The sequence below is a fragment of the Cervus canadensis genome, chromosome 1, assembly GCF_019320065.1.
Source record: "Cervus canadensis isolate Bull #8, Minnesota chromosome 1, ASM1932006v1, whole genome shotgun sequence".
Taxonomy (NCBI): domain Eukaryota; kingdom Metazoa; phylum Chordata; class Mammalia; order Artiodactyla; family Cervidae; genus Cervus; species Cervus canadensis.
This window is the reverse complement of record NC_057386.1, coordinates 21,250,106-21,267,951: the sequence shown is the minus strand read 5'-3', so window position 1 is coordinate 21,267,951 and position 17,846 is coordinate 21,250,106. Positions and strand designations below refer to the sequence as shown.

General features: G+C 38.2%; 2 protein-coding genes across 2 annotated transcripts; both read right to left on the bottom strand.

Moving 5' to 3' along the window:
• Positions 1-2,189: 2,189 nt before the first annotated feature.
• LOC122442184 (keratin-associated protein 3-3-like) lies at positions 2,190-2,917 on the bottom strand. The gene has a single exon (XM_043469619.1). The coding sequence runs from the start codon at positions 2,858-2,860 to the stop codon at positions 2,564-2,566; it is 297 nt and encodes a 98-aa protein (XP_043325554.1). The 5' UTR covers positions 2,861-2,917; the 3' UTR covers positions 2,190-2,563.
• A 6,060-nt stretch (positions 2,918-8,977) lies between these two features.
• Positions 8,978-9,689, bottom strand: LOC122442180 (keratin-associated protein 3-3). Its single transcript, XM_043469604.1, has one exon. It carries the CDS (start codon positions 9,629-9,631, stop codon positions 9,335-9,337), a length of 297 nt encoding a protein of 98 aa, XP_043325539.1. The 5' UTR covers positions 9,632-9,689; the 3' UTR covers positions 8,978-9,334.
• Between the last annotated feature and the right edge of the window lie 8,157 nt (positions 9,690-17,846).

Sequence of the window (17,846 nt, the reverse complement as noted above, 5' to 3'; positions counted from 1 at the left end):
TTTTATTACATTCTTTAGTTCTAGAATTTTTATTTGCTTCTTTTTAAATTTAAATAAATTTAATTTGTTATTAATTTATCAAATAGAATTTAAAGTTTTTACTTTTTCTGGTGAGATTCCTCATCTTGTCCATTCTTTTCCTTTTACCTCTTGTTCATCCTTCCCTTTAAATCCATGAAAATATTGATAATATCTGTTTTAAGATATTGTCTGCTAATTCTAACATCTATATATCTATGGATCTATTTCTATTGGCAGCTTCTTCTCTTGTTTATATATGAGATTTTCTTGCTTCTTCATGTGTCTGAAAATTTTAAATTATATGCTATCCATTTTAGATAATACATGTTAGGATATTTCAATTATGTTGCAGAGTTTTGTGTGTCGGGCTTTTTTCTGACAAGAAGTCAAATCTCTGGAAGATCCTCTTGCTCCTCTCAGGCTAGGTTTTAGATTTTTTTCAGGGCAGGTATAATTTCATGTGTTTTCTTCCCAAGGTTGCCATCCTTACTCTTTTGGTGTGTTCTTCTGGAATATCAGTAGAATCCCCAAGGTACACAAAGAGCTTTGGCCCCTCTGGATAGGCTGGGAATTCAAAGTCCATTAGTACAGAATGACTTCTGGTATTTCCAGTCAGCTCTTTATCCCTCAAAAGCCATTCTATGCCAACCTCATAGAATTTCATTCAGTGCGCATGCAAAACAGCCTTCTGTTGATATCATCTTTTACATAGACTTCCTCACCTTCCCTCCTATATCTGCTTCCTTCTAGAACACAATTACAAATTCCAGTTGCCTAACCTTCATTTCCTTCCCTGGTGGCTCAGACGATAAAGAATCCACTGGCAATGCAGGAGACCTGGGTTTGATCCCACAGTTGGGAAGATCCCCTGGAGGAGGGCATGGCAACCCACTCCAGTATTCTTGCCTGGAGAATCCCCATGGGCAGAGGAGCCTGGTGGGAAGTCCATGGGGTCACAAAGAGTCGGACACGACTGAGCTACTAAGCACAGCACAGCACAAACTTCATTTAGATATGTCACTTGTGTTTTGACATTTCTAGAGCAGAACACAGCATTCCTTTTTAAATTGGTGACCTTACACTACTGCCTAGTATCTCTCGACATCTTTTCCATACTCTTTTGATCTCCAGCTTCAGTCAATTTGTCTTTGGCTGTGTCTTTTCTCCTTTTTATCACTTAAATCTTAATTTCTTAATTGTTCTCAATTTTTCCATACCACAGCACTTCTCTAATGCACATTTTTGACTCACTTTTTTTTTTTAATTGAAGTATAGTTAGTTTACAATGTTGTGTTAATTTCAAGTTTATGGCAGTTATACATACAAATATGTGTGTGCGCTAAGTTGCTTCAGTTGTGTTCCTTTCTTTGTGACCCCAGGGATTGTAGCCTGTCAGGCTCCCCTGTCCATGAGATTCTCCAGGCAGAATACTGGAGTGGATTGCCATGCCCTTCTCCAGGGGATCTTTCTGACCAAGGGATTGAACCTGTGTCTGTTATGTCTCCTGCATTAGCAGGCAAGTTCTTTACCACTAGCACCACCTGGGAAGCCTCTGCGTATAAACACATTCTTTTTCAAATTCTTTTCTATTATAGCTTATTACAAGATTTTGAGTATAGATCCCTGTGCTATACAGCATAATTCATTTATTTTTTATTATAATACAATGCTAGCAATCAATAAATAATTGTTAACTGTATGAGGGATTGAGTGGATGTTGTATATATATCTGCCTTACTTTCCAGACAATCAGTTCATTTTTAGCAGGGATGGTAAAACACAGGGTACATAATAGGTACTTAATATATTTATTGAATGAATATTGTTATATATTTTTTGCACAAATAGATCTGTTATATGGATTAGTTTATATATTAGGTCATATTTGGTCTTTGGATCATATTTGGTGTTTCCCAATCTACCTTAAACCATTTTGGAGGAAGGACAAGTCAGGGAAATTATGCTGATATCCTGGACCATTTTATATGCAATGCCATTTAGTTTTCCTAAAACAACAAGAACAACAAAAGAAGAAGTATTTGTTTCTGTACTGCCACCCTTCTCAGTTTTGCAGATGTTCTCAGTTTCTTAAAATGTTGACCTTTGGAGTTAAGAAATACATTTGATGCGTTAACAAAAATAAACGGAAGTAATTATAGACACTTGTGTTATGCTAGAGATGTAAGCTTTATTAGAATAATCATGAAGAAGCTCCTCAATTTCCAGAAAGATACCATTCAAGACTGGAAAGAGAATTCCCAAAGCACCAAAGAAACATACAATTTAACTTGAAGGAACTGAACAACGTTGAGAAGCCTATAGGCATCTACCTATTCCAATTATCCTTGTTCACTGATGTCCACTACATGGCCATCAAAGTCTCTTGGTTTTTTTTTTTTTGTGAGGGTTGTCAGTGATAATGCCATCCTTGTTCCAACTTAGAAAGCAGAGCCACAATTAGTTGCAGGTACTGAGACAGGTGAGCACTAAAGCTTCTGGGTTGATTCTTTCTGTGTCAGGCACTGGGTGAGGCAGCCGTCGGTCAGCAGCAGCTTGGGATGCAGGGCTCACAGCTGGGCTGAGTGTAGGTTGTGAGGTTGATGGTTTCCAGGCCTGGGATGGGCTGGGAAGAGTTGAGCAGGAAGCAGGTGGGCACACAGGGCTGAGGAATGTGGCAAGGTGGGGGGCAGTTGTCACAGCAGGTTGGCTCGAGTAGCCAGACTGTGTGTGGGCAGGTGCTGGGCAGGCAGACTCCACACCTGCAGAATTTGTCAGAGGAGCAGATGGTGGTGGCGGGGCTGGTGGGGACGCTGCAGCAGAGGGGAGCACAGCAAGCCATGGTGTTGGGAAGCTGTGTTTTTTATTGATTTGGCTTAAAGAAGATGAGTCTCCTGAAGTGCGAATGTCTCCTTTTGCTCTGGGGCTCTTATATACCCTCTCCAGTGGGTGTTGGTCCAACCGGAAGGCTTCTTTCCTGGTTCTTGTTTATGTTACTGTACCCATTATCCTTTGACTGGTTTGCCATTTAGATGCTTGTAAAGAGCCTTTATTTTCCTAATTAACCTTTGTTTGAGTTCACTGCTAAATCTGAACTGATTACTCTTGCTGTTTGTCACTGGAACACAAGCTTTATGAGGTGTCACCAGTGGCTTCTGCTATTATAATTCCAGCACCAGCCCTGATGGGGAATATGCATGACGGTACAACTGTAGGATGTAGGTCTTTTCTCTTGTGCTGGTCAGTTTTTATTTTCTTTACCTTTATCTGTTATCAGTTGGTTTGATGAACTATTCTTCTTTTAAGGAGAACTAATTTTTAGTAACTCTCTTTTAGCTTTGGGGACTTTAGTAAATTAACTGACTTTTAATTGATGTATAATATACATGTAACATTGTATTAGTAGTATTGTAGTGTTGGGACTTTTGAAGATTTAACTTACATTAATATGGAGACACACACTGTTATCCCATTTTTATTGTAAAATATTGCATATTCATGAAAAAATTCAGACTATTTAGAAATGTATAAAGAAATTATCCACAACACCTTATCATCAAGAGAAATTCTCTGTCAGTGTTTATATATATCCCTTTGGTCATTTTTCTATATACTTATTTATCATTTTATGACACCACTGGAATCACATTGTATATACTATTCTATAACTTGCATTTTCACTTAAATATATATATATTCATGATCTTATATTCTTAAGTATATTTGATAATGTTATTTTACATATTTCCTAATGTTCGTCATGTAATTGTACTTCTAAGTTGCTTAGAAACCTCATATATTAATCATTTAAACTGTTTGCAACTTTTCTTCTAAGATAATTGTGGCAATAGTAACAACTGTGTACATAAATCTTTATGTACGTGTCTGATCATTTTGTTAGGTAGTTAGAATAGGGAAAAGGAGTCCGAAATGGCGGTGGCTAAAAGGAAGGGAAAAGCCTGTGAAAATAGAACAGAGGAAGGTCAAAGGAAGGTCTGAGGACCGGAGTGAGGACTTAAAGTAAACAGGGCTCCTGCCTAAGCCCAATTTGCATAGGACAGGCCCAGGGGGAAGAAAAAAACACGCGCTCTCTCTCTCTCTCCCGAGCCATGGGGCGCTCTTCTCTTCTCGTCTTTGGATCGACGTGCCCTCACACCTTGAAGATGGATTTTCCTGCTATTATCTAAATAAAATAGAGCTGTAACACTGAGTTGTAACACTGATTTATTTAAGAGCTGTAACACAGTACGTTCGAAACCTGAGAGCTATAACATGGTCTGTCCAAGACCTGAGAGCTGTGACCTGCTGAAGGGGCTTTAATGTCCATCACTCCAAATTTTTGTTGTGACAAGACAAAGAACCGAGGAACATACACTCGCCTGGCAATTTCAAAAAGAGGACTAATTATTATATAGAATTATTGGAGCAAATGTTAATTAATGATATTTTAAGACCTTTGATATTCATTGCCATACTGCTCTCCAGAATCATTTTATTTAGCTATTTTTTTCCTGTTTACATGTTCCCAACTGCTATTTGAAAATTTCTGTGTCTGTATACTTTGATGATGAATATTTTATTTTAAAAGTGTTTGTCAATTTGTCAGGCAAAAATGAAATTTCATTGTTATAGTATTTGCATTTCTTTCATAACTGTTAGGTTAAAACATTCTTTCATATACACATTGGCCATGTATATTTCTATCGAAAACTGGCTTATTTTGTTTCTTTCTCTACTGAGTGTGGGAAAGTTGAATTTTTAGCTTATATCTAAATACTAAGTAGAAGAATAATTTCACTACCAATATTGCTACCAATGGAAAGTGAAGTTAAAGACCTATGTTAATCTATCCACAATCGATTTTGTTCACTGTTGTTTTTTTTTTTTTTCCTCCAAAGTAGTACGTTTTCTCCCCAAGTGAAATGTAGCTGTGGTAAGGAAGATCTGGATTCTAGCTCCAGTAGGCCATTTAGACTTCAAGCATAGTCCAGCATAAAGAGTGAGCACAGGGCAGACTCCTGTCCAGGGTCATCCTGACAACTCAAGCCATTTCCTCTCAACTTGGATTCACTCATCCTTCAAGCCATGGTTCTCCTCTCTTTCTTTAAGTCTACCTGTATCTCAGTGCATGATGGTGGGAAAGTCCATGTGGTTTTTTCCTGGAGATGGTGTGGATTCAAGAGGACCCCATTAAGAGTTAGAAGAGCTCTTTACTGGTCACTGTACTGCTGGCTACCTTTCTTGCTATGGCAAGCAATTAACTTTTTGGAAGCTCATCTTTCTCCTTTGTAAAATGAGGATAATTATATCGACATTCTTCCACTCTGAAGATTATTGTGAGGCTCGAATGAGATAAAAATGGGTTAAAATCCATAGATGAGGTGTAATGCAAAGGTAAATTATTGTCATTATCCAAGCAAGTTACAGATCAAACTCAGGAGAAGAGGAAGGCAGAGAAAGTAAGTTAAAGAGCAACCTTACAGGAAACAGCAAAATTTACCTAAAAGTTCACACCTACACTTAGAGAAAATGGCTGGCACAGAAATGATACATTTCAAATTTTAAAAAGTTCTCTGTGGCTCTGCTTGAAATAAAGGGTTTACGATCTTTACTGATGTCCCTTGATTTCCCCCAGATGAATCTTTGAGGGAATACCTGCCAAATTGCTCACCCTTTTACTCAGGACAGATTAATATTTTTTCCAGTGTTTGAAATATAATTCAGTAGATATTTATTGAGCTGTTACCATATGCCAGGAACTGTGATTATACAACAGTGAACAAAATAAACATCATCTCTGCTTTCAGGAAACTTTGGGTCTGGAGGAAGGTTTGTCATATGTATATGTCTCATGTCATAATGTATTATTATAAGTTACTGTTGTTATAATTTATGATGGGAAAAGAAAAGACTGGGTTCCAAGGATAAAAAATAAGTTGAAGGAAATTCTTTTGACATTTTAAAGAAAAGTGTTATAAAGGAGTTTTCAGACTCTTGCAGTTAGAATCTCATGGCAGAAAAATATCAGTCTCTTACTTAGAATGCATATTATTTTGAATCAACCTTGTGAGGATAAAGGAATTGTTACTATTCTGTGTGGAATAGTATGTTTCTAGAATGAGAAGGCAATGGCACCCCACTCCTGGGGTGGAAAATCCCATGGACGGAGGAGCCTGGTAGGTTGCAGTCCATGGGTCGCTAAGAGTCGGACACGACTGAGCAATTTCACTTTCACTTTTCACTTTCATGCATTGGAGAAGGCAATGGCAACCCACTCCAGTGTTCTTGCCTGGAGAATCCCAGGGACAGGGGAGCCTGGTGGGCTGCCATCTGTGGGGTCGCACAGAGTCAGACACGACTGAAGTGACTTAGCAGCAGCAGCAGAACTAGAAATAAAACAGCATTACAGATTAGAAAGAGTCATAAAATACAAAGTTTATGAATAAACTCATATCCTTTATTGAAAGGACTTGTATTTCATTGAAATTTATTTTCTCTGCAATTGTCTAAGAGACCTGGGAATAACTCTCCTTTGTTTTTAAATTAGGGTCATGAATCCTAGAGAGGTAAGATGATTTGCCTTAGGTAGCCTGGTGACCAACTTGTTAAGAACTAAATATAGGACCTACTGGGATTGAGTTACCTTTTATGTGGTTTTAAATGTAATTTTAAAGTATGTGTCAGGGATATTAAACATATTTTATTTTTAGAAAGAAAGGGTACCCTTTTCCTTCAAGCAAGTGCAGGAAAAACATGGTGATCCTTGATGAATTTCAACAGTTTGAAAACCTACATACACACATACATGCACACCCACACATGAACTTGTCCAGTTTTTTTTTTTTTTTGAAATATAGTTGGTTCACAATGTTTTGTCAATCTCTGCTGTATAGCAAAGTGACTCAGTTATACACAGACATTCTTTTTTAATGTTGTTTTATATTATGGTTTATCATAGGATACTGAACATAGTTCCCTGTGCTACATACAGTGGGAACTTTTTGCTCATCATCCTACAAAAAATCCCACACTCCCAGTCCTTCCCTCCCCACTCCCCTTCTCCTTGGCAGCCACAAGTCTGTTCTCTATGTCTGTGAGTCTAGAACTTGTCCAGTTTTAATTACAACTTTTTATAGTCAGTAGGGATATATGTGACAGTAAAGATACAAAGATTGGTCATAAGAAGTAATAAAAATAAGAAGTAAAATATGATTGTTAGTCTCTTGCTTCAAATCTCTCGTTGCTTCTAGGGTTCAGCCTGAACCTCTCTGCTGGGGGCCCACTTCAGGGTCTTTGCATTTCTTCTTTCTCGTTGGCCTCAGCCTCTCCCGTCTTCAATGCATCCATGAGTTAGTAAGCTCCTGTTCTGCTCTTCACCTCTTCCACCTCCTCATCTCTTTTCTTTTTTTATTCTGCCTCATCATCTTTCAATGCTTAGCTTGGATAGCTTGAAGCCTTTTCATAACTGCCCCTCAACCTGACACTGAATCACCAAATAAATCTGGGACTTAGTTACTCTGTCTGTGTGCTTGCCTGGCATACTGCTCATAGCTCCATCACAGCAGAAATTCCATGGCATTATAACTACATTCATACAACATACATAGAACATGTATACTGTGATTGTAATAACTTGTCTGTCTCCTTCACCAGATTTGAGAGAAACTTGAGGGCACTTTAGGTAAACATTTCTTTTATCTTTATACTCTTAGTCTGGATTTGAAGCCTGGCACAGGGGAGGCATGAAAGAAATGTTGGCCAAGTGAATGAGTAAATGGACTAAATCTTTTGTTAACTATATCCTAGATTGTGTTCCATCTACGCCATGGCTTCTAAGTTCTGTTCATTCAAAGTTGAGCTTCTAATAAACCTGTGGGACCCTCTGAGAAATTCTTCTCTGGAGAGAGTGACAGTGACAATGAGGACATTTAAAACATTTATTTAAAGGCATTTGCTTCTCCTCTTCCTTGCTCATTTTCTTTTTCACATGTATAGTTTTGGTTCTAGCTCAATGCTTTATCAGAGTTTGATGTGCACCTTAATGTATATATGTATAGATATTTTATATAAATAGTTAATATATACTTATATATCATCTATTCTAAAATATATTTATATATATGTAATCTAAGGCTGGGAAAATAATCTGTGCAAGATAAAAAAAAGTAGGTTGGTAAAATGAAGTAAAATTAAGTAGTAGATTAAACCATATTTAATCAGACTTTAGCTCTAGCCCTCAGACAATCACCTGGAAAATACTGGTGTTCTGTTCATTACTGGGGTAGTATTGTGGCAGGTAGAAGGATATTCCTATTGCCCTACTACTAGAAATGACCACTGTAAGTTCTCTCCAAGGGAAAATGAAGTCAAATGGTAGGCCCACTAAATGACCCAGCTCTTAGAACTGAATACCTGCCACTTTTAATCTATAAGCCATTATATCCTTGTCCATTACAGTTGGATTGGATGATTTTGTTAAAGATTTTTATACTTTTATTTCTTTTTCATATTTTAAGTTAATGTCATAACTGTGTTTATTAAGTTTCTGGCTCTGTTAGCACTGGGAGCTCTGTGATGTGATAGAAAGAATTGGGCTTTAAAGTCAAATAAATATACAAGGAGCTGAATCCTGGTATTTTTTAATAACTTTGTGACTTTGAGAATGTTGAATCACTCTTAAAGCTTCATTTTTCTTTTTATGCTGTTTTAAGGGTTACATGAGTTAATACATGTGATCTACCTGGCAAAGTGTAGGTAAGTAAATGTCTCACCCCCAAATTGTATTTGTCTGATAAAGAGAAAAGAGGGTGAATATAAAGATAAGCAATTTAAAGTTAGCAAGCCATGTTAGTAAGCTAGTTTTAGTCATTCCTCTGAGATTCTTTTTTAAAAATTATCTTTCCTTTATTTTGTTTAAATGAAATATACCAAAAGCTGTAACATAAATGAAAAACACATCTTGCCACAGAAACAAAGTTTATTGGAAAACCATCAAAAGTTATTTTTCCTCTATGAAAATGCCCAATACAAGAAATGAGACCCAAGAAGCAACATGACCAAGAAAATACAGTCTGAGGTCTTATAGATTCCACTACTCTTTTGATAACAGATGACCTCTATCTATCCAAATGAACCAAAGGGTTACTCAGCCAAATAAGCATATTTTTAAAAAGTTTCTTTCCATGAAAATGAAAGTTAGGTTTTCCATATCTATGCCCTCTGATCTACATCATTATCTGATAAACTACCGAGGCAAGTAAATATCAAATAGATAGCTTCTGTGTTATTGCTAGGCACTGGGTGAGGCAGCCGTCGGTCAGCAGCAGCTTGGGATGCAGGGCTCACAGCTGGGCTGAGTGTAGGTTGTGAGGTTGATGGTTTCCAGGCCTGGGGTGGGCTGGGAAGAGTTGAGCAGGAAGCAGGTGGGCACACAGGGCTGAGGAATGTGGCAAGGTGGGGGGCAGTTGTCACAGCAGGTTGGCTCGAGTAGCCAGACTGTGTGTGGGCAGGTGCTGGGCAGGCAGACTCCACACCTGCAGAATTTGTCAGAGGAGCAGATGGTGGTGGCGGGGCTGGTGGGGACGCTGCAGCAGAGGGGAGCACAGCAAGCCATGGTGTTGGAAATCTGGTTTGCTTTTGGTTTCTAGGAAAGAAAGATGAGGTTTCTAGGATGAAATGTCTCTTCTCACTTTGGGACTCTTATATACTCCTCTTGTTGAGTGTTGGTCCAATCAGAAGACTTCCTCTTATTTACATTTATGCCACCCTTTTCCACTAAGATTCTCTAATCAGTTTGGCATTTACTTGTCCATTAAGAATTCCTGAGCTTATTAGGGTAATCATGTTTTTGACTCATTGACTTGTCATTAGATGATCACTTTTATCTTTACAGGGTTCTGGAATGCCAAATCTTGCATAAATTATGGATAATGAATCCAAGTGACAATTCAGCTATAGTTTCAGAGGCTAAATTCTTCTCTTCATTCCACCCCATAATTTTAAATAATACTCTTAACATGATATGATTTTTAATGAATAATTTCAGAATATGCAACTTGATTAACTGCATCAAGACATAGCTCCTTACAGATGAATGTTGCATGTGACTATATGCATATATACATCACAGATATATTTACCTTATTTATTGATGATATAATTCAGTTTCTATTGCGCAATTAAGATGACAGCCAGAATAGACTAAGATGAAATCCTTTTCATTATTTTTAATAAATTTATAGTGAGTTTCCAAAGATTGTGTTACTCTATGGACTTTTTAAAAAAACCGTTTATATTCTCAAAGTTGTACCAGTGTTGTAGTGAGAAAGTGTGAATCCACTGGAAAAGATTCACCCAGGGCTTTTTTTTTTATTATTGTTGAATATACCACTATAAGAAAATCACCTCAGTCTTCATTCATTTTCATAGGAATTATATACTTTACAATGAGATGCAGGAAAGAAGAAATTATAAGATTCATAACATCACAGTGGGTTCTTGAAGGGGATTTGATCCAATGTGATTTAGCACCATGGCATTCATAGAAATCAGTTTTTTCACTGACTTACTTCCTACTTTGTATGTTTATTTGCTTTCATATCTTAGGGCTTCGATTAGATTGTAAATTCCTTCGAGGAATACCTTACACACATTCTTTGCCTCAATTCACCTTGATTTGCCTTACTGTAAGTTGGCAGATAAGGAAGTTGAACCAAGTAATCTCCAGTGTGTAATATTCTATGATTCTAACACTTCTACATACATCCCCCATGATCAGCACAAAATTATTCAGAAAGTAGAATCTAAATTACACAATTTGTTAAGTAGCAAATGTACAGAATCTGTTGTCTAAATTACAGATTTGTTGAATAAACACAATATACAGAATCTGTTGTTTCTGAGGAGGCATTAGGGAAGACCAATCTAGTCTGCCTGAAAAAGAAGGAAGTTGGCTAAAATAAAATCAGTGGAAAATACTAAATGTCATTGGTTAGTAAACCTCATATATTTTGAGAAGAGGAACTTGTTTGTGAAGTTGGTTTGATTTTGACTTAAATATTGATGTTTATCATAAAACACATCAAATAGAAATGAAGGTTGGGGACTCCTAGGTACTTAATAACAATATTTTTTCTTTTGTCCTTCCTCTATTTGCTACTTCTCAAATCCTACTTGTCCCTCAAATTCCAGCTTGAATATCCTTCATAAAGAAATTTTAGGTGGTTCTTCTAGTTGTTTTCATTCTTTTCTCTGCTCTCACGTTTTATTCTACTATATATTGTAGTTTCTCATCTATATTCGTCTTCCTTACTCCAAAGTTAACTCTTGGAAAGTGGGAATTGTGTCTTAATCTTCTTTGTCTCTGTCAAGCACTTAGGACAATGCCTGGAACACAGGCATTTAATAAATGTCTACTGAATTGCATTAAATAACAGATTAGAATGAAAAATTGTATGTATTTATTTTTAGAACAGCATCTAATAATAATATAGAATATTACATAATCAGTGACATTTCGTTTGTGAAGGGCTTTACAGTTGTCTGTTTTGATTTACATTAAAAAACTGTTCTGTTTTACATTCAAAGCTTCACCTAAACAAAAAAATGGAAAAAAAAAGTGGCTCAGCTCAGTGTTTGGGGTCTCTCCTGCAAGTTTGTTGATCTCTGATTGCCAATTTCTTAGCCTCTTTAGGGATGTAAGTGAGTTACTTACAGAGGCAGGGAAAAAAATTAAAATTAAAAATAGATACTGACCTTGGAATTTAAAGTGATTCTAAGCTTAGAGTTTAATATAATATATTTTATTATCCAGGCAATTTTCTTCACATATTTACATATCCCTGTGCGACCTCTTTTTGGCTATGAGATTTATGTTGATGTCATCAGAAAGTGTAATTCTGCTGGACATATTTATGGGTTCATGATGCATACACATGTCAAGAGTCAGGTAATTATGGCATTAGACATTGAGACAGTCCTTGGTTTGGGAAAGAGTGGTGTTTATTTAAAGCAAGGAGGTCCATGACAGCATTTTTTCCACTTTTTATTTGAAATTATTGTTCAAATTGTAGAACACTTCTGCAAAACTGAAGGCACAGAATCAGAACATTTTTTCTGGAGCTTCTTATTAAAAGCCATTTGCTGAGCAGCTTTTAATGACAATTGCCGTCCCTTAGGGCAAGGCGGACAAGCTCACTGAGATATTTTTGGCTACTAGGATTTTGCTCCACCCTCACAGGGCTGGACGCAGGTTGTGACAGAGATTCCGCTCAGGTTTGGAGTCGGCTGGCAGCTGCTGAGCAGCCAACAGGTTGGCACGTAGGAGTCGGGTACGCAGGAGTCAGGCACAAGGCAGGGTGGGTGGCAGGTGTCACAGCAGGTGGGCTGAAGGAGCCTGATCTCATGTGGGCAGGTGCTGGGCAGGCAGGCTCCGCCTCGACAGCATACATCCGAGGAGCAGATGGTGGTGGTGGGGCTGGGGGGGATGCTGCAGCATCCCTGGAGACGAGACTCACAGCAAGACATTCAAAGGATCAGGTAGACGTTTCTTGCGAAGGAAGGTGTTCTATAAAGTTGTCCTTGGTGAGTCTTTTATAGCTATGCAGCTCAGGGAACGTGGCTCCCGTCGATCAGAATGCTTCCTGTTGTTGTTTGTATAATCCCCTACAAATAACTAACTTGTTTATCTGCCACAGGAGGAGTACTCCTTCAGTGTTATTTGCTTGTTGCTACATTTGAACTTGCTTCCTATTGTAGTTTCAAAATGCTGTTGATATAGGTTCTCTACATACTTAACCGCGGCAAATACATCAGTATTTATTCCGACTTTCCTCTTTTTTACCAACCAGAATGTGTTCTTACAAATGATCACTACTGGGTGTGAAGAGTTAGAAGTTGATTTCCCTTAGAAGTAAGAAATGATCCCTCTCAAAAGATATGTCCTGGGCTTCCCAGGTGGTGCTAGTGGTAAAGAACCTGCCTGCCAATGCAGGCAACATAAAGAGACGCAGGTTCAGTCTCTACGTTGGCAAGATCCCCTGGAGGAGGGCACAGCAACCCACTCCAGTACTCTTGCCTGTAGAATCCCATGGCCAGAGGAGCCTGGCAGGCTACAGTCCTGGGTCGAAAAGATCGGACATGACTGAGTGACAGGACGCAGCACACAGCAGGGATATATTTGGGAAGTCAAAATCTGTGGGATTTTTTTTTTCCCCAGCAGGTTCACCTTGCTATCTTTTCATGGATTTGAGAAAATAAACAAATATGAAATATATGTAACATGATCTTGATTAGAAAGTTCAGAGTCTGCTAGATGATTTCCTATTGTTTCACTGCATTATCTATATATGAAATTATGCATAAACATAAATAAACTCTCAGTTTTAGAAAGGATGTCATTTTTTTAGCCAGAAGTCAGAACATATTAAAATATAGGTTCTTGAGACTATTTGTGGCCTGAAAAAATAAATTTGGCTTTCTTCGCAAAGCAGCATGAAAAGTTCTTATTTTATTTTATTTTTTTAAGAAAAACCAAACTGCGAACCTGTTCATTCCGTTTTCCAAAACCACTGCCTAAGCTGATAATCACCGTCTATCAGACAGGAACCTTTAAAAGTTCCCTTCCATTGTACTTCAGTTACAGTGTTAACAAGTCATAGCTAAAGCTAGTATGTAACTAGAGTAAAGGAGATAGATCAGCAAATCCATTTGTTATAAGTCAAGTAGTTATTGATTCTCTAACATATTCTGAAGAGACTGGTAGAGACTTAAAAAAAAAATAGAAGACATGGTGCCTGCCCTCAAGGAGTATGTGGGCTGATAGAAAAGGCTAGAAATTCCTTTGCAAATGGTTCAAACAACATAATTTAGTACGTGACAGTGAAATGAAAGAGATTCAGAGATACTTTTGAGTCATGACTAGCACTTACATGCTGTGAGACCTAGATCAAGTTATTAGACGTTTTGGGCTTTAGTTTTCTCAACTACAAATTTGGGGAAAATATAATCACCTGTTATAGTCTTATTATGAGTATTAGTATTAAAGACCAAGTGAGAATTAATCAGGCAAATCATTCATCACTGTGCTTATTAGATAAGTCTAATAAATAGCAGTTTCTCCTCCAGGGACTGTGAGAACTCCCACAAGACGAAATGTGATGAAAAAGGGTTGAAATGACCAGAAGTCTTCATGGAGGATTTGGAATAAGTTGTTTTGATGAGAAATGCTTAGAAAAGAGGTAAGTGCTTTTGGGGCAAGGAAAACAGTGAGTTCTGTGATGCTGTTCTGCCCCTACTCTCTGCACGGTCCCAGCAGAACTGGTCATGCCATCCTTTTTACCTCTACTGTATCCTATATCCACCCAAAAAACTTTGTTACATTTTTTGGTACACATGTTGATTCTATTTACTAGGATGTAATCTCCTTCAAAGCAGGAACTATGTCTCATTTTTCCTGGTTTCTCTATTCCCTAGCATAGAACCTGAATCACCAGATGGAATATGGTGCCTGGAACACATGGAATAAATATTTAAGGAAGTTTGGAAAATAATCATAACCAGCATTTATGAAGGCTTCTGTGTTAAGTGTGGTCAGGAAAACAAGCAAACAAGAACATCCTCATGCAGTAGGTATTTCAACAGAGAGAATTTGAAGATAGGGAACTGGTTTACATAGGTATGGGAGGACTGAGAAAGAAAAAAAAAAAAACCCATAGGTAATGAACACAAGAAGCTGCTATCAGCTAGAGAGCTGGGATTGAAGAGAAGATGTTGAGGATGAGTGGACCTAGGAGCTTGGAAGAGTGGTCCTGCAGGGCTGGGCTCAGGCCCCGGGGGTTGCCCAGCTGGTGCTCTTAACTCAGAAGCTCAGAGGAGAGGTCCTGTGGGGCCAGGGCTTGGACCTCTGTGAAAAGGAGGTGGGGGGCGGGTGTCACTCCCTTGCTGATTCTGGTGTTTCTGAGGAAGTTAAATGATGGTTGTTTTTTTTTTTTTTTTTTAAGAGTGAAAAGAAGCTAGAAAGGAGAGCCCACTGCTGCCACCAAATGTAGGACTATTGCTGGGGCAACAAGACCTTTCTTTTCTCCTCTCATCTTGCAGTCTCCTTCTAGCACCCTCTATTGGTGGAGTCTAGTACAAAACTAATACTGAGGGGTTTCCCTCCTAGCTGAGTAGGTAAAGAGTCTCCTTGCAATGCAGGAGACTGGGGTTCGATTTCTGGGTCAGGAGGATCCCCTGGAGAAGGAAATGGCAACCCACTCCATTCTCCAGGCAAGTATTCCCAGGGACAGAGGAGCCTGGCAGGCTACAGTGTTTGGGGTCGCAAGAGTCGGACACGACTGAACGACTAAACACACAGCACACGGTAGAAACCAGCCAAAGGAGAAACCTTCCTCATTCCAGCATCAGAGAGTATTATTAATAAAAGGTGTACTTAGAGGTTGACAGTCAGCACGCAGCTTTCTAAGGGCTGGATGTGCTTTAATAAACTTAATCTTCACTACAGTTTTAGGAAGTATATACTTTTTTTAAAGTTAGCTTTTTATTTTTGAATAATTTTAGATTTGCAGAAAGGTTGCAAAGATAGTACTGCATTCCTATGTATCTCTCACTCAACTTCCCTTTAATGATAACATCTTATGATACCACTGTGCATTTGTCAAAATTAAGGTACATCACTATTAATCAAACTGTGGACATTATTCACATGTTACTAGTTTTCCCACTAATGTCCTTTGTTCCTAAATCTAGTCTGGGACACCACATTACATTTAGTCATCTTGTCTCCTTGGTTTTCCCTGGTCTGTGATAATTTCTCAGTCTTTTCTGGTTTTTCATGATCTGGGTAGTTTTGTGGTGTACTGGTCAGATATTTTTCAGGGTACCTACTGGTTTTAATCTTAACATTTGAGAAACCAGAGGCATAGGGAAATTAAATGGCATGGCCAAGAACACAGAACTAGTAAGTGACAGAGTCTGCGCTGTTCTCAGTCATGTCCGACTCTTTGGGACCCCATGGTCTGCAGCCCACCAGGCTCCTCTGTCCACCGGGCTTCTCCAGGCAAGAATACTGGAGTGGGTTGCCATGCCCTCCTCCAGGGGATCTTCCCAACCCAGAGATCGAACCCAGGTCTCCTGCATTGCAGGCGGATTCTTTACCATCTGAGCCATCAGGGAAGCCCAAAAGGTACCATTTAGAGCAAGACAGTCTGGTTTCAGAGACCTCTCTCTCGACCACTGAATAGGGAGCATTGCTCTGACTGGAGTACAGAATTCATGTTGCCCAAGACAAGTAGCAAGTAGTATTTGATGAAAATGGTTGTACCAGATTATTGAGGGTCTTAGAGTCACACTGAAGAATTTAGACTTGACTCATTAAAAAACAAAAATCTTGAGTCATCTAAGAGCTATGAGTAACTCAATTTAGCCAATATTTATAGAGAAATAGAAATCTATCCCGACAAAAGTATAGTTTGTGTGGAGGAAGAAGCATGGGATACTTGACTCAAGGTCAACAAGGAGACTGGCTGTGATCATAAGTGTGGTGATCAGAGTCTAAATTAGGCTAGAGTCCATCCATAAAGATAGAAAGAAAGACCTGGAGGCCAGATCTTTGAAAGAAAATGAAATGATTTGCTTTTCTATTCTATTCTCAAGGGTAAACAATCTTTAAGGGTAGTTTGTTTTATCTTAAACTAAGTCACTGAAACTCACCAGAAAATTGAAAATCCGTCTGAGTTGCCAAACATTCTACATTTTAATTCAAGGTTAATGAACCAGTCAGTATTTTTCGTGTGCTGATGTTGCTCATCAGTATTTAAAGTCTGACTTAAAAAAACATGATTTATTTTCACCTTAGAAACATAAACAGTTTTTCCTAGACTCATTGTGTACACTCATTTTGTCTTAAGCTATAACAACCACAGAGAAAACTGTTGCCATATACAACCAAATAGACAATCTACAAGCATGTGCTGTCAAGTAGCATATACTTTCTCCTGGATAAAGAAAGCTGTGTGCGATCGTATTTCTCTTGGGCATGTTGCTATCTGCAGAGGAGGCAGATGCTTTGGTATAGTGGAAGGAGGAAGGACTCTGAATTCAGATAGCTTCTCTGTCACTATTTATGTAGCTTTTGCAAGTAATTTCTCCATCTCAGTTTTCTCACTGAGAATGGGGAGAATAATGGTAGCTATCTGTTAGTTTTTTTTTTGTTAGGGATAAATGGGATAAGGCACATACAGCACATATTAGAGTGTGCAGGATATACTTACCAAACATTAGCTATTACGACTGAAAGAGGTAAAAGCAATACAGTAAGATAGGGTTGATTAGCAGCATGGAGTATTTGTTACTTAAAATGTTTCTAGATAATCTAGAATCAAGGAATGTTCAAGCTGAAAGTGATTTTAGAGAGGACTTGGTCAACCAACCCATATTACTGATGTAGGACCTGAGACCCAAAGAGTTCAAGTGACTTGATCAGGGCTACAGAAGCAGCTTGAGGCAGAGCCAGAACTGGAACACAAATCACCTGCTTTACATTTGAGGCTTTTTAGCTAGCCAAGGGCCCTTTAATGCTTAAAGGTCCACAGTGGTTAAAAAAAAAAGGACTCTGAGAGTTATTTTTGATATTAAAAATAAAACCTAAATATTTGTCCCTTATAAACATGTATGAAAACACCAGTCTCCTTTGTTTTTGGCTGAAAAAGAGGTGGGTTGGCATAGTGCCAATTGTTATCTTGTATTAAAGCCTAAAATTCAGAACATATTACAAAACAACAGTAATCAAAACAGTATGGTACTGGTAGATAAACAGGCATATAGGTCAA

What these genes read in the sequence shown, in the direction of transcription:
- LOC122442184 (XM_043469619.1), bottom strand. Translation starts at nt 2,860, where the DNA reads ATGGCTTGCTGTGCTCCCCTCTGCTGCAGCGTCCCCACCAGCCCCGCC.
- LOC122442180 (XM_043469604.1), bottom strand. Translation starts at nt 9,631, where the DNA reads ATGGCTTGCTGTGCTCCCCTCTGCTGCAGCGTCCCCACCAGCCCCGCC.